This window comes from Mastacembelus armatus, unplaced genomic scaffold, assembly GCF_900324485.2.
Source record: "Mastacembelus armatus unplaced genomic scaffold, fMasArm1.2, whole genome shotgun sequence".
Classification (NCBI taxonomy): domain Eukaryota; kingdom Metazoa; phylum Chordata; class Actinopteri; order Synbranchiformes; family Mastacembelidae; genus Mastacembelus; species Mastacembelus armatus.
In genome coordinates this window covers 1,228,924-1,250,742 of record NW_022872938.1, presented here as the reverse complement: position 1 = coordinate 1,250,742, position 21,819 = coordinate 1,228,924, and the positions used below count along the sequence as shown (strand labels likewise).

The window sequence follows — 21,819 nt, the reverse complement described above, 5'->3', positions numbered from 1 at the left end:
GTTGGAATCATTACACAATATCAGTCCTCTACCACTTACAACCATTAACATCTGTTGTTGATAAAATGCTGCAGCTGTCTGAACTCATCTGGCTGGATGAACATCACCTTCATTTCATACCTAAGTGGACAAATGACTGAACTAACTCATAAATGTTATTCCTGTTTTGATTCAGTGTGTAGTTAGACATAGTAGATATGTATGTCTGACATGTAAAGGAACCATAAACTGTCATGGTTTGTTGTTGGAAAGAGCAGAGAGGCAGGTTAGTGGAAAACACCGGAATGGGGAGTTTCAGGGAGGCAAGGTAGACAAGAGACAAGTGTCCCACACAGGGTCTTCGGGGTACTTGGCTTTTAGGGCCCTCTGCAATACCAGGGTGACAGAGGAGTTCATACAATGGGACAAAGAGCAACAGTGACAATGAACCAAAGCAGCAAAGAGCAGTAGAAAATGGTTTAGTGCATGTACAGGTAGGACAAGAGCAAAATAAAGCTAAGTGGGCAAAAATAGAGTCCCAGACAGGAGGTTTAGATGGGATGTGACATTTTTCAGCAATAGACAGACCTCATTTCTTTTTCTATTGTCGTTTTCACTGACTAACAACATTTGTGTGTGTCAGTTAACTGTATGGTTTGGCATGCCATTATCTGAAACACACCTTGCTTCAGATCTTGCTTCAGATCTGTGTTCAGAGGAAACAATGTTGGTTCTCTGAACACAGATTTTTATTTCCTCTCTTCTTCCTCTGCCTCCTTGGGAGAACTAAGACAAAGAAAGGTCGGAGGGAAACGAGGATGCAGTGAAAAGAAGTGAGATGTATTCACTCTGTCCTCTGCAGATGAGTCAGAACTTCTGGACAAGATGCCTCTGGTGATGAGAACAGCCATTGCTGTGGACATTAACCTGGCCACTTTTCAGAAGATTGCTCTGTTTCAGGTGAATCAGAATTTACTTTGTCCTCTTGTTGGGACCAAAGAGAACCTCAGGACTGTTGACCAAAAAACTAAACAGCAAGCTGTAACAAAAATCCATCCATCCATCTATTATTTATACCCACTTATTCCTAACCAGGGTCACAGGGATCTGCTGGAGCCTATCCCAGCAGCTCTGTACACATCCCAGTACACCCTGGACAGCTCACCAGTCCATCACAGGGCCACACAGAGACAAACAACCTCACACACTCACACTCACTCCTATGGGCAATTTAGAGTCACCAATCAACCTGACATACATGTTTTTGGACTGTAACCACTAAGCCACAGTGCTGCCCCCATCTATAAATATTATTCCAAAAATGGATAAATTCACAGAAGAAAGGGGACACCGTTAATTTCATTTAAATTGTGAACTATAAAATTAGGGGCAGCACTGTTGCCTCACAGCAAGAAGGTTCCTGGTTTGAAACCCATCAGGAACCTTTCTGTGTGGAGTTTGCATGTTCTCCCTGTGCTTGCGTGGGTTTTCTCCAGGTACTCTGGTTTCCTCCCACAGTCCAAAAACATGTATGTCAAGTTGATTGGTGACTCTAAATTGCCCATAGGAGTGAGTGCGAGTGTGTGAGGTTGTTTATCTCTATGTGGCCCTGTGATGGACTGGTGACCTGTCCAGGGTGTACCCCTGCTTTTCACCCAAAGAGAGCTGGGATATGCTCCAGCAGATCCCTGTGACCGTGGTTAAAGGAATAAGCGGGTATAGACGATGGATGGATGGATGGACTATAACATTAGGGCCATACATGGTATTTGCAGTATTACCAAATAAAAATGACAAATTAGGGTTAAAACTGAGCAAAATTGAGCTGGTGAGCTCTTAAAATGTCAATTTTGTGATGAAAGAATTTTAAAGTAAAAATGGCCAAACCTTACACATACTGGCTTGAATGCAGGATCAAAGACTGATCTGATGTGGTCTCTTCCAGGGCTGTGACCAGCAGATGTTGGTAGACATGCTACTGAGGCTCAAGTCAATTGTTTATCTGCCTGGAGACTTTGTTGTGAAGAAGGTGAGTATGTTTCTGCGTGTGAAGGATACACCAAGCTTTTGTTAGCTGGGAATATTGCTGAGATCTGTGTCGTGTGTCGTGTGTGTGCAGGGTGACATCGGTAAAGAAATGTACATCATCAAAAGTGGAGCAGTCCAGGTGGTGGGAGGACCAGACAACAGTATTGTGTTTGTTACACTGAAGGCTGGCAGTGTGTTTGGAGAAATCAGGTAAATATACAACATTTCTAATGGTTTGTTCCCACTACACTTTGCTATACCAGGACTGGAAGCTGGACAGGTTCTATGCAGAGCATACGGAGCAGTACTTGGGGAGATCCAGGTATTGATTAAAGGATCTGTATCAGAGAAGGCCTCTCAGTTCTTCTTACTCTAATTCAGTTCAATTCAATTCAATTTTATTTGTATAGTGCCAAATCACAATACAAATCATCTCAAGGCACTTTACAAAAACTAAAACTAAAAACCTAATAATTCCCAAGCAAATGACCAAGCATTTGGCGACAGTGGAGAGGAAAAATTCCCTTTATCGAAGAAAAAACCTCCAGCAGAACTGGGCTCAGTTTGGGCGGCCATCTGCCTCGACCGGTTGGGGTGAGTGGATAGAGCAGAGAGAAAAGAACAGCAACAATAAACAACAAATAGACACTGCAGGTTGGTGGGACCAGTAACTGCACATCAGCGATATACAGCTCCAGGACCAGGGACACCTGCAGAAGGTACAGAGAGAACAGAGAGAGGGAGAGAACACAAACTAGGGGAGAGAGAGAGCACAAGGTTAGTGACATTCAATGGTGGAATATACATGAGGTGGGAGGAGAGGAAGAGAGGGGGGGGGAGGGAGCTCAGTGCACCGATGGTCCTTGGGCAGTCTAGGCCTATAGCAGCATAACTAAGGGATGGTTCAGGGTTGCCTGAAGCCAGCCCTAACTATATGCTTTGTCAAAGAGGAAGGTTTTAAGAGATTTTTTGGCCCAAATAGAATGACTTCTGTTTTCTCTGAGTTTAAAAGTAAAAAGTTACTGGTCATCCAGGCCTTTATGTCAGTTAGATAAGCTTGAAGTCTGGTTAACTGGTTTAATAGATAGATATAACTGAGTGTCATCTGCATAGCAGTGGTATAGAGTGCTTCCTAATGACATATCCTAAAGGAAGCATGTACAGGGTGAACAGAATCGGTCCTAGCACAGAGCCTTGTGGAACTCCATAACTAACTTTTGTTCGTGTGGAAGGTTCATCATGGAATTATGTGTCCGATATAACGTACTTCATATAAAAACAGCAGCAGTTTTCATGACTACACTCAGTTCACAATTCAGCTAAAATAGTTATCCAACAAGCTGTAACTTATATCTGTTGGCAGTGATCTGGTGGTACAAACAGAAGGCACAGGGAGAGAGAGAAAGACAGACAATAGAAAACAATAACAACTGCAGTGATGCATAAACAACATAAACAATAACATGCTTTTTCTATGTCAGCAGTTCAATGTGAGACATTACTGTTGGCAGTGATAACAGTGTAATACAGTATTGTTCATAGTAATAATAACAGTAATAATGACTATATGAGTGTCTCACTGAGATAAAAAACTGGATAGCTCAAAACTACTTGCAGCTGAATTCTAATAAAACAGAAATAGTTGTTACTGGCTCACAACATATAACCAAACATATTCTGCCCTGTAAAGAGCCTCTTCTACATATCTCTGCATCAGCTGAAAAAAGCCTTGGTGTTTGGTTTGATACTAAACTAAACTTTGAGCACCATGTCACAAAGCTTGTTCAGACATGTTTTTATCATCTCAGAAATATCTCCAAAATACGCTCAATTTTATAATTTAAGGATACAGAGGTGATTTTACATGCTTTTATTTATTCACGCCTTGACTATTGCAACAGTCTATTTACCTGCCTTTGCCATAAATCTGTTAACAGGCGCCAGGTTGTCCAGAACTCAGCTGCAAGACTCTTGACTGGAAAAAGTAGAATTGACCATATCACTCCTGTTTTAGCGTCCTTGAACTGGCTCCCGGTACATTTTAGGATTGAGTTTAAGATTTTATTAATAATTTTTAAAGCACTGTGTGGCCTTTCTCCAAGTTATATATCCGAGCTGTTAAAACTGTATGAGCTTGCTTGTAGCCTGAGATCCTTTGATAGAGATCTTTTATGTATCCCTGATGCTAGAATGAAAACCAGAGGTGATAAAGCCTTTGCAGTTAGAGCTCCAAAACTCTGGAATGACCTACCTGTGGAAATAAGATCAGCTGATGCAGTGCCATCTTTTAAAGCTCTCCTTAAATCTCACCTTTACCAGCAAGACTTTCCTCATCTCCTTTAAATAGGGACAACCTTTTTGTCGTGGAAAAAATACTTGGAGGCAAATCTCAGGTCAAAGGATGGCAAATTTAATAGGCAAGGCAACGGGCAAAGCAACAGAGTCACAACAGAACATACGGCCTGCAGGACGGGTCAATACCGATTGACCACAAGCACAGAAAATTATCACCTTTTGTATCAGCTGAACAGCATTAATTTACACATCAGTCACTCACATGTAAAACATGCCATTAGGGTCTCCCTGACTTTCCGTCTGTTTCCTTGTGACTACAAAGCAGTGTTAAAATCCTTTGTTGAATTAACATAGGACACAAAAGGGAGGTATTAGACATTTGCCTATCAAGGTATAAATTTCCCTCACATATCCATTTATCATTCTATGATAACCACAGCTAAAAAGGTTTAAAAAAATGGTCAGGATTTCTTAAGGCAGAGCAAAAGTCAGGATATTTTCTCAGGAATGTTAATTCACAAAGACTTTCATAGCATTTTGTCACTTATTTTTCCAGGAATAATGCTCAGGGCTAGACACTGATGTCTTCTTCATGAAATGGAACTTCCCAATCAGAGGTATAAAGAGATACAGGGCAGGCATTGTCATTGAGTAATGTTTGTATCATGCCAAATTGCAATGCAATCATGTCAAGGTACTTTACAAGAAGTCGCTTGGCAACAGCAGAGAGGAAAACTCCCTTTAACGGAAGAAAAAACCTCCAGCAGAACCGGGCTCAGTTTGGGCGGCCATCTGCCTCCACCGGTTGGGGTGAATGGATAGAGGAGAGAGAAAAGAACAGCAACAATAAACAACAAATAGGCACTGCACGTGATGGTTAAAATCACAGTGTAGAGAGGTGATGCACTTGTTCTACATGATTCTCCATCGTTGGGCACCAGATATCGCCTTTGTCACCTTCCTGTAATCACCTGTCTTGACATTTATTGGAGCTCGAAGTGTGGGCCCTGCCCAATCACCACTTCTCCCCCCTCACCGAGGTGAACATTTCAGGTGACAAATTTGACTCTCTGTGCCTTGTTGATCATCTTCCGTGGCAGCTATTTCCTCGTCCAGTCGGGGTGCATCTGGGTGGGGGTCGTTGTCTGGTGTTGGAATCCTCTTACAGTGATTGGCGTGGACCCACAAAGTACGTCCCTTCACCTTCACCTTCATAGTTAGCAGCACCTGATGTGGTCCCGTGAATTGTCTCTGCTTCCAGTGTTTCCTCCGGTGGTTCTTGATGAGCACGTAGTCACCCACCTGGTTCGATATCATGAAGTGTGGCATATGCAGGGCTAGACAGAGCAGCTTTCACCTGTGGACAAAGGGCTGTTTCTTCACAGCATTTTGTTAGTTTGCTCTTGAGTATGCCATTCTGTCACTCTATCGCATCTGCACTTTGTGGATTTTAAGAGCAATGGTATTTGAAATCAAACCCAAGACAAATCTTTTAACACTTTTTTGGCAAACCCAGGACCATTGTCACTGCTGATCATTTTTGGAATACCCCATCGTACAATGATGTCTCTTATCAGGGCTTTTGACACTGTGGATGCATCCTGTTTGGAAGAAGGAAAAATCTCTACCCACTTGCTGAACATGCAGACCATAGTCGAGCAGTATTTCCTATTCTGGCAAGTTGAGAGTTCAATAAAATCAATCATCCAATGTTGAAAAGGGCATTTTAATGGCACCAGAGACACTATAGGTAAACAAGGTTTGTTGTGAGGGCCAAACCATATCCTCCCTTTTTTGTAATTTTGCGCCAGAGTTTCTCCACAAATTTTTAATAATATACTTGCTAGTGACTGCATGGTTGACAAGTCAGCCTGTAGGTTGAGTTCCTGTGAGACAGAAAGTTGAGTGATGTGAAACATCTGACCCATCGTAGCTGAGTTTCCTGTAGAAATGGAATATTTTTTGTTAGTGTGAGCTTCACATTTCATAACTGAGATCTGTTTAGGCAACAGGATGACATCTAACAGAGCTGAAACAAGAGCATGATGTGCAATGGGTGTTCCAGCTGATGTGAGGAAGCCCCTCTGTCTCCACAGACAAACATAATCATGGACAACACCAAAAGCATACCGCGAGTCTGTAAATGTTTCCTGTTTTATCTTTGGCCAATTTACAGGCTTCAGTGAGAGCAATTAGTTCAGCAGCCTGCACAGACAGATGAGAAGGCAATTTGCCACTAGGGATCACACTATGTTTTGTGACAACTGTAAACCCAACTTGATTTTTGTCTGTTTTGACATCACAGGAGGCAGAGCCATCAACAAATAACTCCATCTCTGCGTTCAAGATTGGTGTGTCTGCATGATCAGGTCTGGGAGTATAGATGGTTTCCAACACCTCAGAGCAGTTATGAGCCTCTCCATCATTTTCTGTGGGAAGAAGAGTTGCAGGGTTTAGCACATTACACCTTTTGACAGTGATGTTAGGCATTTCAAGCAAAATAGTGTGATATCTTAACCAGCACTGTGTGTGTAGTATGTGTGCAGTGGCGTGTGGAACCATCAATGTTAAATCAAAATAACAAACAAAACAAAATCGCGTGATGCTAGAACAGCTTTCTCTGCTGCAGCGACGGCTCTCAGAGAGGAAGCCCTGTTGCTACTGGATCCAGCTTTGATGAGAAATAAGCAACAGGTCGTAGTTTTCTGCTGTCAGGTTGGCATAACACAGAAGTCATCTAACTGTCCTTCTGGTCGACAAACTGAGTGAAGTGAAGGTTGAGTTAGGATTAGGCAGACCCAGTGTGGGAGCTACAGTGAGTGCTGCCTTTAAATCCAGAAAGGTCTTTTTCTCCTTCAGGAGTCCACATGATTTTGTCATGTGCAGAGAGTTGTTGTTGTACCATTCACCATAACAGACATGGGAGCTTCATGCAACAAATAGTTCGGGATCCACTGCCTGCAAAATGATGTCATGCCAAGAAAACCCATCATTTGTTTTTTTTTGTAAATGGCTTAGGAACATTTTGAATTGCAGCAATTCTTTTTTGTGACAGTGTCTTTCCTTCTGGGGTGATATGTCACCTTTTGTTGTACAAACTGCAGTTTGGAAAGACTTACTTTATGGCTATTTTCTGCAAGATGTTTTTGCAGGTGCACTGTATCTATTTTGCATGCTTCTTCAGATGGACTACAAATCAGCAAATCATCTACATACTGTAGTAATGCTGAGCCGGCAGGTAAATAAAGGCCTTGAAGGCTTCTACTGAGAGTCTGATGAAAGTAACTCGGACTTTCAGAGTAACCTTGATTACATCTGGTCCAGGTGTAAATCGTTCCTTCGAATGAAAAGACAAACCAGTACTGGCTGTCCCTGTGTACAGGGACAGAAAAGAAAGCATTGGCCAAATCCACTACTGCTTTTAACAAAGATTTGAACACAGGCTTTATACCATCAATGGCTTCCTGTCTTAAAGTATACTTCTTTTTTACAAGGCCTGTATTCTGATTTTGGATGTACTATCAGGTTCTGCATTTTTACAAGGCCTATGGGCTGCCCAGAGAGATCTTAGAATTTTGCTCGAGCTCTGGTAGTAAACTAGTTTCTGTGATGGTAAAGGCTGCAGCATTAGCGGTGTTCTGGCAATTAATGAGCTCAATTGTTCGACAAACTTGTACAACTGATGTAAATTGTACGATGTACATCACCCTTCTTACTGTACTCTGTCCTAGGATCTGATGCTGTTGGTTGAAACTCCTCGAGGAACAGCAAGCTCTGCAACCAGCGGTTTAGGTCTTTCCAACTCCAGTCAACAGGTTTTGCCAGTGGGATCTGTGGAGTGTTTCCTGTAAAACGTTCTTTCCGAGTAGGGGAGAGCAGAACAGAGGCAACAGCAGCAGTCCTTGTCCAATAGGCGTGTCAAATCTATCACTTCCACTTCCTTATTTTCTTCCTTATTTTCTACCTTCCACCTACCTTTCATATTCAACTTCTGGTCCTACATGTGCTGTGCAGTGTAGTGATTTATGTTGTGTGAGGGTACCTGCTTGTGTACAGTGTGAGTGTGCAAAGTCTATGAGTTGTTGTGTAACAGGAGTCTCACCTACAACATGCCATTTATATGTAAATTGTGAAAGGACGTTAACCATCTGAGTGAGTTGTGTTGGGTAATCCTCATCTCCCTGTTTCAGGACCTTTATTCCATTAGGTGTTGAGTGTAACACTATGCCAGACTGACACATCAAATCTCTACCTAATAAATTTACTGGACAATGTTGTGACATAATGAATGAGTTTGTGGTGGTCTGTTTCCCCAAAGTGCATTTGAGAGGAACAGAGCAGCTTTCAAAACATGTTTTTCACTAGCCCCTACTGTGAGACAAGACCTACCACTCATTTTAGGAGTGTATGGTAGTGAATCAGTGCTTCCTGCTTCTGTAGAGTGTAGACGCACTTCTGCTTGCTCCTGCTTCTGCCAGTTTTACTTTGCTTTTATTCCTTTTTACTTCATGCATTCTTACCCAATGATTTTATAATACACTTTTTAACAATATTTTACCCCTTTTAACCACATTTGGAATTTTAGTGAGGACTTTATTTTTACTTTTATTTTTGATCAACCTCCGATGACCATGCCTCCCTTCCCTGAGGACGATCACAGCAAACTCCTACAGAAAATCACTATGCTGGAAACTAAAATGCAAAGGTTAGAGATGTACATGGAGATAAATGGACTATCTGGGAAAGAGGACACTACTCTACCACTCTACCAATAGTAGCAGACAAGAGCATGCTAGTATACAGATAACTAGCACTAACAAGACCGAGCAACAGGAGGGTTGTGTCCGGGTAAATAAAACTACTGGTATCAGTCCTCCCTGAAACGCTCTCGGAGCAAAGCCAAAGACTAAATCAGGACAAGCAACAGGCAGAACTCAGCACCCAGAAATCTGTGATACGACAGGCTGGCCAGCGTTACCATCCTCCTCAACTCCTGGGCAGAGGAAAGCACAACCATGGATAACAGCTAAAGGGAAAAGGAGCAACAAAACTCCTAAGAAACTAATTGTACAGCTACAAAATAGATTCGCTCCACTACTGCAGGACCCTGGATCTTCATCTGATCACTTGGACAATCCTCCACATCCACAGAGAGGGGTAAGGTCTGAAAACTCAACAGAAGACAGAAAACTAAGGGGAAAGCTAACAGGGCCTCAGACTCTGATTGTGGGCGACTTGGCCATAAAAGATGTGAGACGGATGTGCAGTAACAACACAAAAGTGCTGTATTTCCCAAAAGGTATGGTCTCTGACACTACTGACAAAATCCTGAGCATTGTTGCAGAAAACCCAACTGTGAAAAACCTCGTACTACACACAGGGGCAAATGATATTGTGAGCAGTCTGAAATCCTCAAAAAGGACCACAGTAAGGTCGCTAAATGCAGAAGTTTTTATCAGTGGACCTCTACCACCAGTCAGAGGAGGAACTGAGAAATTCAGCAGGTTACTAGCACTGAACACATGGCTTTTAACTGCATGTGATGTCCAGTACATTTTATCGATAATTTTAACCATTTCTGGGATCGCAGGCATCTTTTTAAGGGAGACGGATTGTCTCTAAATAAATCAGGAGTAAAAGCTTTCACCTCCAACCTATTTTTCGCCACAATCTTCCCTCTGCCAAGGACAAGATACGACGGGAATCTGCCAAGGACAAGATACGGGAATCTAAACAAAATGAAGAAACATCAAAACATCCAAAGCCAACACTCGGGGGAGAAGTCAGAGCAAAGATGAGGAGGCCACACACCCTCCACTAGCAGACACTGCCTGTGAGGATTCACTTCCCACAACCCCGCAAACCCTACCTAGTTCACCATCTTCCCGGGGCATCCCATTCCCCATCACCAAGAACCTCGCCAACCTGATGAAGCACATCACTACTGGGCCCAAACTGACCTCCTCCCCCAGTGTAATTTTCACCCCCAGAAGCCCCTCAAAGCGGCATGCCCCACCAATTCCTCAGCAAGCTCTGCTGCAATCACAATTGCAGCATCCACCAACCCCTCCTCCACGCCGTCACCAAAAGCATTCTTTGTCTCCACAGCCTGATAACAGCACAGTAAGCTCTAACTGATATGTGCTGGGTCCAGGCTGCAATACTGTTAGTCATGGCTCTCTCCAGGAAAAGCCGGGGCCCAATATGCAAATAGCTGTTTCAATCCCAGTTTTGATAGGTAACAGAAAAAGTTTGGTAAATCTACAGAGAAATAAGACTTACTCAACGCATTCTGCAAATTTATGTATCCCTTGCCAACCACAGTATGTCCCAGAACATGGGGAAAACAATGTTTTTAACACACTAAATTTAGCTCTTTTAAATGTCAGGTCTTTGGTAGGCAAATCATTTTTAATCAATGATTTTATTATTAAGCACAAGCTTGATTTTATGTTTTTAACCGAAACATGGTAAAAACATATCATATGGAAAGTTTGACTCCTTTGAATATGTTGCTCTTCATACCAAATCCTCCTGTCGAGCAATATTTGTAACTATTTATAGACCCCCAAAGTACAATGCACATTTTTTTGACGAGTTTGCTAAATTACTATCTATTGTATGCATTGATTTTGATTGTATTGTTTTAGTGGGTGACTTTAACATTCATGTTGATAATATCAATGATGCAAGTGCAAAAGAGCTCTTGAACATCCTGGACAACTTTGGGCTTTCTCAGCATGTAACATATCCAACACACATCAAGGGACACACACTGGATCTAATAATCTCTAAAGGTCTTAATATTTCTGAGGTGGTGGTGACCAATGTTGCTCTTTCTGATCATTACTGTGTTTTTTTTTAAAACAACCACCCCTGCTGTTTTGAACACAGGTGAAACAGAGGTAGTCAAAAAGCGGAATATTAATGAGAAGAGCTGTGCATTATTTATTCAGGTTTTTGCACCATCACCAACCATGCCATCAGCCCCTGTTGATGATCTTGTAAGAAGTTTCAGTTCCAAAGTTATGACTGTTATTGGTTCCATTGCCCCAATTAGGACCAAGGTATTGTCAGCAAGAAAAAAGTCAAACTCACCTTGGAGAAAAGCCACAGTGGTTAAAATTCAGAAAAGAATATGCAGACAAGCAGAACGCAAGTGGCGAAAAACCAAACTCCAGGTACATTTCGACTTGTACAAAGAGAGTCTTCACAACTATAACCAAAAACTAAAAAATGCAAGGCAATCATTTTTCTCAGAGGTTATCAATAGAAACAGCAATAATGCCCGCACATTGTTTTCTGTTGTAGACAGACTCACAAACCCAGCACCCTCTCTTCCTTCTGAACTGCTGTCCAAAAAGTCATGCAATGATTTTGCAGCCTTTTTCACAGACAAAATATCAAAGATAAGACAAACTATCTCTAGCTGCAGTCCTAGGAACATGACAATATCACCTGTGCCTCCTTGTTCTCCAGTGAATCTAGAACATTTTGATCTCCTTGATCACAGAGCTCTGGCAGAAACGCTTCTACAATTAAAATCTACATCATGCTGCCTTGATATTTTACCAACAAATTTTTTTAAAAATGTTTTTAACAGCTTAGCTCCAGATGTATTGCAGATTGTCAATAGTTCTCTTCAGTTAGGGCAGTTTCCCCAGGCCTTAAAAACTGCTGTTATAAAACCTCTTCTTAAAAAGCCTAATCTAGATGCTTCAGCAGTAAGTAACTACAGGCCAATATCAAATCTTCCATTTCTGGGAAAAATAATTGAAAAAGTAGTTTCTCAACAAATTCACAGATTTACGGTGCAAAACAATCTTTTTAATGCACTTCAGTCTGGATTTCGCGCACACCACAGCACCGAGACTGCACTTATTAAAATTTTAAATGATTTACATTTAAATAATGATGAATCCAAAACCTCTGTTTTAGTACTACTGGATCTCAGTGCTGCATTTGACACAGTTGATCATGATGTGCTGCTTGATAGACTAGAAGCGTGGGTGGGAGTTACTGGCTCAGTGTTAAATTGGCTAAAATCTTACTTACAAGATAGAGACTATTTTGTCTCACTTGGTAACTATGAGTCTGAGCGAACAAAAATGAAATGTGGGGTTCCTCAGGGGTCTATTCTTGGTCCTCTCTTATTCAATATCTACATGCTGCCCCTTGCTCAGATTATGGAATACCACAACATTGACTACCATACCTATGCAGATGACACCCAACTTTATATATCAGTATCATCTCATGATTATAGTCCTCTAATTTCATTATGTGAGTGTATTAATCAAGTCAAAGAATGGATGTGCCAGAATTTTCTCCAGCTCAATACAGACAAGACAGAAGTGATTGTTTTTGGCCCCAAAAATGAAAGGTCAAAGGTCATTGCTCACCTTGACTCCATGTCACTGAAAGCTACAAATCAAGCCAGAAACCTTGGTGTAATCATTGACTCAGACCTGAATTTTAACAACCACATAAAATCCATCACTAAATCTCCCTATTACCACCTGAAAAACATTGCTAGAATAAAAGGTTTTCTGTCTAAACAAGATGCAGAAAAACTTGTTCATGCATTTATTTTCAGTAGGTTAGATTATTGTAATGGCTTGTTCACAGGTCTTAGCAAAAAGTCAAAGTCCTTACAAACACCAAGAAACTGGACCATATCACACCAGTTTTTAGATCACTACACTGGCTTCCCGTTAGTCAAAGGATAGATTTTAAAATCTTATTGCTAGTTTATAAAGCACTAAATGGTTGTGGACCAAAATATATCCAAGATATATTGGTTCCCTATGAGGTTTCCAGACCCCTCAGGTCATCTGGGACAGGTCTACTGTGTGTTCCCAGAACCAGAACCAAACAAAGTGAAGCAGCATTCAGTCACTATGCTCCTCACTTGTGGAACAAACTTCCTGAACACCTGAGGTCTGCTCAAACTGTCAGCTCATTCAAATCAGGACTGAAAACTCTGTTGTTTACTGTTGCCTTTGAATAATTGTTCATCCTTGTTTTCCTAATGTGCTTTTATGTTTTATTTTAATTTACTTTACTTAATTTAAATATATTTTATGTTAAATGTCTTTATTTTTAAATACTCTTTTCAATACTCAATACTCAATACTCTTTTTAATGTAATTATATGCCTCGTAAAGCACTTTGAATTGTGTAGTGTATGAAAGGTGCTATACAAATAAATTTGCCTTTGCCTTTGCCTTTGCCTTCAGTACAGAGCTTGTAGCTCCTGAATCAACCAGAAATGTCACTTCATGTTTATCAATAGAAAGACAAAGTTCTGAGAATATCTTATATCTGTCAGAATCACAGTACATGGAAAAATTTAGCAATTTATACTTTGGCTCTATCTTCCTATGTGTAGATGTGTGGATTGGAGTTACCTGGTCTGGCGTTTGTTCCTGTGTAGGTGTCACCTGACCTGGCATCTGCTCCACCCCCTCTCCAAGTCAGTCCACTCTCCGTTTATTCACAGAGCAGTTTCTTGTGACCTCAGGTTTCAGCCTGCTTAAAAAGGCATCCTTCAGGTGGGCTTCATAGGTACACAATGGGTTGCCTCTCAGCCCATCTCCAGGTGGGACATGACCGCTGTGGATATCATAAGCTTCAGTAAGCCGGGAAAGAAAGGCTCCCACAGATTCCTCCGACTTCTGATGCATTGTGCTGATCATACCCATATCTTGTTTGGGTGGGAATTTTTCTTGCACCCCCTGTACCAATTGAACAACGGCATCTCTGTATAGGGCATTGTCCACGTGTCCCCATTCATCTTTTGTTTCCTCTTCTTCACCAGACGAGTGGCTCTGCCCTTTGGATCTGGTCAGCATGGTGTGTCCCTTCACACTTTCAGAGTTAGTCTCTGGTGGAGGTGTTTCAGATGTGTCTTTTTCTGGTGTCTCATACTCCAGTGGGTGGACGGTGGCTGGAGTCTCTCTTCCTGTGTATTGTCTTTGTTTGTGATAAAGCGGAGGTGGGGGAGCAGAGTCCAGGCCTGGATCCACCTTGTGTAACTCAGGCAGAACAGGATACAGAGATTTAGTGTCATAACAATCTTTTGGTCTATATACTATATGTTTTGGTTCTGTTTGCTTCTGTTTAGACCTTTTGTCTCTATCTTCATACTGCCTTCTCTTCATCTTACTTTCCCTCACCTGTCCTTGTTTTTCTTTCTCTCTTTCTTGGACAAAGACTTGCATTGCTCTGCACTCTCTCTTCTCTTTTCTTTTTTTTTAAGTTTATCTTTTAAACAAGGTTAACTGTTGACTACTCAGACTAAACTCCACAGGAAACCCCAGCTTCCACCAGTTGCTTACAACTTGCGTTGTACTTTTTTCTAATTTCTTCATTCAACAGTGACAATGCAGTTGGTAGACCAGACCCTGGCCAGACATTAGCTTCTTTCTTAGTACCCAGTACTAAACCCATTACTCTAGTAGCCGTTCTCCCTTGTTATCTTTCCTCGTGGGACCCAGTCCCTTACTGTGTTGCCTACTACAGTAATTAATTACAAAACGGTCTCTACTTAAGACAACCACGGACCCAGTCCTTTACTTGTACATCATACAACAGTATTTGATAACACAACGGTTCTACTAAGACAACGTCTCGTCAACTACTCAACCACTTAGTGAGTCAGCGATTTTCCTTACCGTAACGTTACCGGTCTGTCTGTGTCTCTGCCGCTCCGCTGTTGGGCCGTACCTTTGTTTCTTGGGTTGGAGCGGTGGCCCGGGCTCCTTAGGATGAAAGCTTCTCGACCCGCAGGGGAGGAATCGCTATTTTGTGCACACTGTTACTTTCCATCCTTCAGATTCCAGACCACGCGTCCATCCCACTTCTGACACCAAAGTGTCGTGGAAAAAATACTTGGAGGCAAATTTCAGGTCAAAGGGTGGCAAATTTAATAGGCAAGGCAACGGGCAAAGCAACAGAGTCACAACAGAACATACGGCCTGCAGGACAGGTCAATACCGATTGACCACGAACACAGAAAATGATCAACTTTTGTATCAGTTGAACAGCATTAATTTACACATCAGTCACTCACATGTAAATCATGACAGCAGGATGGCATAATTAGGGTCTCCCTGACTTTCCATCTGTTTCCTTGTTTCTACAAGGCAGTGTTAAAAGCCTTTGCTGAATTAACATAGGACACAAAAGGGAGGTAATAGACATTTGTCTGTCAAGGTATAAATTTCCCTCACACTTTTATCCTCTTTAGTATTTAGGATTTTGTTGTTCTTTTATGTCTTTTATTGTAAAGCACTTTGTAACATATGTTTAGAAAAGTGCTCTATAAATGAATTTTATTATATTATTATTGTTATCATTATATTATGATCCTATTTTCACCTCATACATGAACAGCGTGCGTCATGATCCGCATTTCTGTGACTTCCTGTTTCTTTTATTTTGAAGGATCATGACAGGAACTGGTTTTTGTTTTGATCTGTTTCACTTTATTTTGACCTGATTATTGTATTGCTTTCACCTGTGTCTTGTTTGTTCATGTCTCCTGCAGTTCTGCTTTGTTCGTGTTCCCTGTGTGGTCTGGTGAGTCCCTAGTATGTGTGATCCAGACCCTCATGCCCTGTTAACCCTGTATTTCCATGTTCATGTTTCCCTGTGAGTCTGGTGAGTCTCCCTGAGTGTGTGTGACCCAGACCTTCCTGCCTTGTCCCATGAGTTCATGTCCTGTCCCAGTAGTTCATGTGCTTTGTTTAGATTCCCGTGTCCTGGTGTTCCCCAGTTTCCTGTTTTCTGCTTTTGTGTACTAATAAAGTCCCTGTTTTTACCTCAGTACCAGAGTGGACGCAATCATTGGTCCGAATTTAACTAATTATAACCCTGACACATGACAGCGTGAGGTTTGCAGACCCAGCTTGTTGTGTTTGTGTACCAGCCTTTGGGAGGGTACAGTTTTAAAAGCCAAGCTAAAATTGAAGAATAGCATTGTGACTGAGATTGAATGCTGGTTGTGTAAGTGTTTGTGGTACTTTGGGTGTGTTTGTTTACTTGTGTCGTTTGTTCAGCATAGAGTTCTGAGCATTCTTCTTTACACTGGACGGCATACACTACATTGCTCCACTTTTGTTTTGAGCAGCTCTTCAGGACCAGTCAGCTGTGCACCTCCATTTAAAGGAAGCAGGACGCTAATTTGAAGACAGTGATGTACATATTTTTGACAGAGATGATAGATGGTTTGGAAGAGGAATGAGAGAAGCGATATATGTCCAAGTGGAAAAAACCCTCCCTCAACAGGGGTGGAGGGCTCATACATAACCTGTCTTCAGTCTACCAGGCTGCTCTTTCATCTGTTCCCAGGAAATTAAGGAACACATTAAATGTTTCCCAGGGAGGAAACACTCTGCTGACAGTTGGTGAATCAGCGGGGTCACATGAGTCTGCTTTTAGATCTGAGCTCACTTCTATTGTTCACCTAACGAGCCTATTCAGACCAGGTGTGAAGTGAAACCAACTCAGGAGTGTGGGTCTAAAGACTCTCACCTGACTTACATAGTTTACATAGTTCATCTAATAAGCTTATGGGTCTAGGGGTGGAGTGTAACCAACCTGGAAGATAAATTGGATGTTTCATAGCAGCTTTTTCTTAGACTGATGAAGTTACTTGGATGAGTAGTGAAATGTTTCGACATAAAAAACTAGAAGTCCAGTTGCCATAACTCAACCTCTAGACAACCTGAAGTCTTCTTTCACTGCTGGGCTTCCACTAACACACCTAACATCAATGTGTCTTTGATTGCTGTAAGTGGAACAGGACAGCACATCATCTGCAGGTTGACTGGTGGCTGATACAGTGTGTGTCACTTCCTCCAGGCACTCCATCACAGTTGATCATATTCATCACAGTGATGGAGTGCTGAACTTAGTCTGTTATGGCCTTAAAACCTTTTCACGTGTTGCAGGAGTTGTTGGTTAGTGTGCCTGCTTTGGAATGCAATATTCAAAATACTTTATGGACATGATGGCTTGTGTTCAGCTTTTTTATACCTTTTATACTTTTTGAAATCTTCAGCTTTTTTCATTTTTTTTGTCCCATTGAATGGAGAGAATGTTGAAATTCCCTTAAATGCTGTCCTCTTTCAGCTTTAGCTGTGTCAGCATACTGTCAGCTAAAAACACCATTCGACCTTTAATCAGGTCTAAAGGCATTGATCTATTAGCATTGAATTCAGCTTTTTGATATCAGTTAGGGTTTTTCATTAATCACAGTTTACATTTTATGGTGTTTTTAGCCCTTTTGTAAATTTTACATTGGTGTCTGTGGGAGCCGAATGTTCAGAACTAGAGTGCGTGATGTTACTGATGACATTATGTTAATAAAAGCAAATACGCAGTAATCTCATAAATTTTTAATGTCAGCATTGATGTCTTCCCCCAGCAACACATTTCAACATTTATACACTAAAAGTCTACATTCATTCAGCACATAAACATATTCATACTTTCTAATATTCATTTCAAGAAACAAGCATGAGGTCTGTCTTTACGTCAACTTATCAAACAACCAGAGATAGCAACTTGATTTTTCAGACTCCAAACTGCTTGCACACTAAACATTTCTGCTGATTATTCTTGAAATGGCCTTTAATGTGCTGTTTGTATTTGCATTTAGTTTCTGTGATGATCTTCTTTAAGTTGTTCTGGACATTTCTAGGAACAGACATAAAACACATTTGATTTATTTGTCCCTCATTTTCATAATTTTATCTAAACAAGAGCTTAATATAAGGGATTGTCATCCTGAAAACTACTAATTTACATATATTTGTTTCATTTCAATGTGAAGACATTTTTCTTTTCTTTGAAACAAAGTCAAATTAGACACAATTTGATGTTTTTGACAAATATTCACATCTGACATGTGGTTTATGTCCACAGTTTACTCCAGTCTGCTAAAGATGGAGGGAACAGGCGCACTGCTAATGTCAAAGCACATGGATTCGCAAACCTCTTTGTCCTGGAAAAGAAGGACTTGTTTGACATCCTAGTCCACTACCCAGAGTCTCAGAAAGTGCTGGCCAGGAAGGGAAGGTGAGTCACAGATAAATGTCTTATTGGAAACTACTCAAATGTCAATTGCACTTCAAAATGATATTGACATTCTCAAAAACATGTCATGTCTTTTACGTGAGAATATTTTTTCTTGGAAACAGTCATTGTCTAACAGATTTAAATGTAGTTTTCTACATGTTGAAAAACGATCAAATTTTTGTCTACTTGAATGGATGAAAAACCGACTACATACTGTACATCCATCCATCCATCCATCCATCTTCTATACCCGCTTTTCCTGGCTCAGGGTCACGGGGATCTGCTGGAGCCTATCCCAGCTCTCTCTCGGGTGGAAGGCAGGGGTACACCCTGGACAGGTCACCAGTCTGTCGCAGGGCCACATATAGACACACAAAGACAGACAACCACACACACTCACACTCACTCCTACGGGCAATTTTAGAGTCACCAATCAACCTAACATGCATGTTTTTGGACTGTGGGAGGAAACCGGAGTACCCGGAGTAAACCCACGCAAGCACAGGGAGAACATGCAAACTCCACACAGAAAGGCCGGGATGCGAACCCACGACCTTCTTGCTGTGAGGCAACAGTGCTAACCACTCAGCCACCATGCTGCCCCCATACTGTACATGTGTCTGTAATTTATGCTAAAATGATAAATAATTAGTTTCATATGCAGAGCTATTACTGTGATATACAGTGCAGTTCCACTTATTACATGTAATTTTGCATGGACTGATCTTTGGAAACCTGAGCTAAAGCTTTTTGGTGAGATGAGCGGTAGTGCTTCCAAAATCCATCAAATCTCCATGTCAGAACATCATCTATTATTGTTTATTGGTGAGAGGCAATAAGTAAACAGTAAAGTTTATTTCTCTGACTACAGAGAATCAGTTCAAATATAACAATGGTCAGAAATAAAAAAAATAATGAACATGCTGCTTTAATATTAATCTCTAATATAATCATCTTGTCTCACAGTTTCTCCATTGTTGACGTCATCTTGGTGTTAGAGACAGACATACTCTGGTTCTTCTGTTGAAAAATGATCCTGTAGTAGCTCCTCTTTGGCCGTCTGGTTCTGATTTGACGTTTCACTTCAGGCTCCTCCTGCTCCTTTTTTAGAGGCCTGATTATCATATGTTAGGCCTGTCTATTTGACAATATGCAGCTGCAGCAGATTGTATTTTTGTGTGTGTGTGACTATACAGGAAACTAATCAAAGCCAAAGGACCTTCAACTGCTAAAACCAATGAAGAGAAACAGAAAGGTCTGACTCTGTTTGGACAAAAGCCACCAACACCCAAGCTGCTCAAAGCATTTGGAGGCCTAATGGACAAAGTTAAGGTAAAGTACCAGTGTGAGCAGCAAACTGGTACGGCTTTTCTGGACTCACCTCATTACATAGAGGTGAATCAGTCCTAATATACAGTAATATGACTTTTTGTCTCCTATCTACAGAAAACGTCAAAAGACCAGAAATGACAACCGGCTGTGTGACCAAGCTACCAAGTCTCATTTCAAACCTTTTCCCTGAGAGATCTATTCTCGTTATGTTAAAGTAGTTGAATTTCTAGTCTGTTGGTCACAGAGCAGAGTAAGAGTGATTCAAAAAGGAAAATCTTTAACGATAACGTGTTGACGTTAACCTAAACTTTTGGAATGTCTTTAACGATAACGTGTTGATGTTAACCTAAACTTTTGGAGACTCCTTCATGGAGACAGAAATGTTTAAGTGATCAGTACCAAATTAAAAACTGTTGTCCACACATGGTAAACACAATGAAACACAACCAATACCTCAATAAGCTCAGCTCTGATACCTAATTAGAATATAACAACATTACAAATAACGTAATGTAACAAATAAACTATGTCCTCTAAGACAAAGTATTATTGTTCAAAGGGACACAAGTGAATACTCTGAGTCATTGTGACATTTTCATTCAATATGCAGCTGCTACTGAGGTTTGTTTCTGGACTTGGAGCAGCTGAAAGAGAATATGAGTTATGTGTTCTGCAGTACTGGCAGTCATTCTATCCACAGCAGATTGTGCAGACTTTCCAGATTATTGAATGTTTTAAATATTATATAATCATTGTATTAATCACAACTCAATTGAAAATACTTTTCTTCTTCTTTAAAGGAGCAATTTGAGGCATGTTTTCAGGTAAAAGTACATATAGCTGATGTATAGGAACAATCTGAAAAGGAAACAAGATCAATAAAGCATCCTTTTGTGACATCTGGTGCACATGTGCATAGTGGGATTTCTGCTGCTAACAGGTTCCATAGCAGGAAGACTTCAATATCCAAGACTTATTTAGAACTAGATTGACCTGAATATAACAACTACATGTATCGCTATCTTTCTTTTTCTTTGTACTGTCTTTTCATGTGTAACTTGCCTCTAGCGCTGTTTACACTGTAGAGTCGTAATGTTTACCGCCTGGGATGCACAGACTTGATTGGCTGAGTGGTATCATGTGTGATGGCTCAACTCGCATGCAATTGGTCTGTGCGTTTCCACTACCGTAAAGTCTAAAAAAGCTGCGCCGGTGGAAATAGAAGCGCCCCGTTAGGTTTTAAATCACAATCTTCTGTTTTGGCTGTAGGGCCGGGTCCGTTTGGGGCAGCTTCTGGGTCCACACCCTGACCGCGGTCCGCCTGTTAGTGACCTATGTTCTAAATAGTCATGTGCAGCACAGGGCAAAGAAACATAGTGCAAAATGACAAAAAATGACCTTACCTCTGCTCCTCCTCAGCTTCCACAGTCTTGTCTGAACATCATAACTTTCATACAGGAGCTAGCAGCAATGCTGAGGATGTGCTGGCAATCTGAGGATAAAACATTTTCAGGTTGCTCAGAGTTCTAACATTCAAATGTTTTGAGTTTTTACAAAGGTAAACTGCTATCATTACAACTTTCTGCCTAAAGCAGGTGACTCCAGCCCTGACCCTCGAGCGCTATTGTCCTGCAGGTTTTCCATCTATCCCTTCCCTTCTAGTTTCTGACTGCCTGACAGTGAGTCAGCGAATCTAACACATATCAGGATTAAAAACTGTTTGTTGGATGGTTCCAGCATAGCTTGGCACATGCTGCAGTGTTTCAATGCTGCTGGTGTCCCAGATGGTGATAGTTCTGTCTTTATAGAAAGACACAAGAGTCTCCACAGGATTCAGAAAGATGGAGAAGAATTATAAAATGAACAGAGTAGCAGCTAGGGCATAGGTCACTAACAGGCGGACCGCGGTCCGGGTGCAGACCCAGAAGCTGCCCCAAACAGACCCGGCCCGACAGCCAAAACAGAAGATTGTGATTTAAAACCTAACGGGGCGCTTCTATTTCCACCGGCGCAGCTTTTTTAGACTTTATGGTAGTGAAAACGCACAGACCAATTGCATGCGAGTTGAGCCATCCCACGTGATTCCACTCAGCCAATCAA

At 41.3% G+C, this 21,819-nt stretch overlaps 1 protein-coding gene across 1 annotated transcript in view; it reads left to right on the top strand.

Annotated features, from left to right (window-relative positions):
* The window catches only part of LOC113129670 (cyclic nucleotide-gated cation channel beta-3-like), a 38,052-nt gene extending 17,621 nt beyond the window's left edge, over positions 1-20,431 (top strand). The window contains exons 13-18 of the mRNA XM_033325116.1: positions 842-939; positions 1,925-2,008; positions 2,099-2,217; positions 18,235-18,387; positions 19,584-19,719; positions 19,834-20,431. Coding sequence (XP_033181007.1) covers positions 842-939; positions 1,925-2,008; positions 2,099-2,217; positions 18,235-18,387; positions 19,584-19,719; positions 19,834-19,857 — 614 coding nt within the window. The 3' untranslated portion in view covers positions 19,858-20,431. The remainder of the gene's footprint in view (positions 1-841; positions 940-1,924; positions 2,009-2,098; positions 2,218-18,234; positions 18,388-19,583; positions 19,720-19,833) is intronic.
* The last annotated feature ends 1,388 nt before the right edge of the window (positions 20,432-21,819 follow it).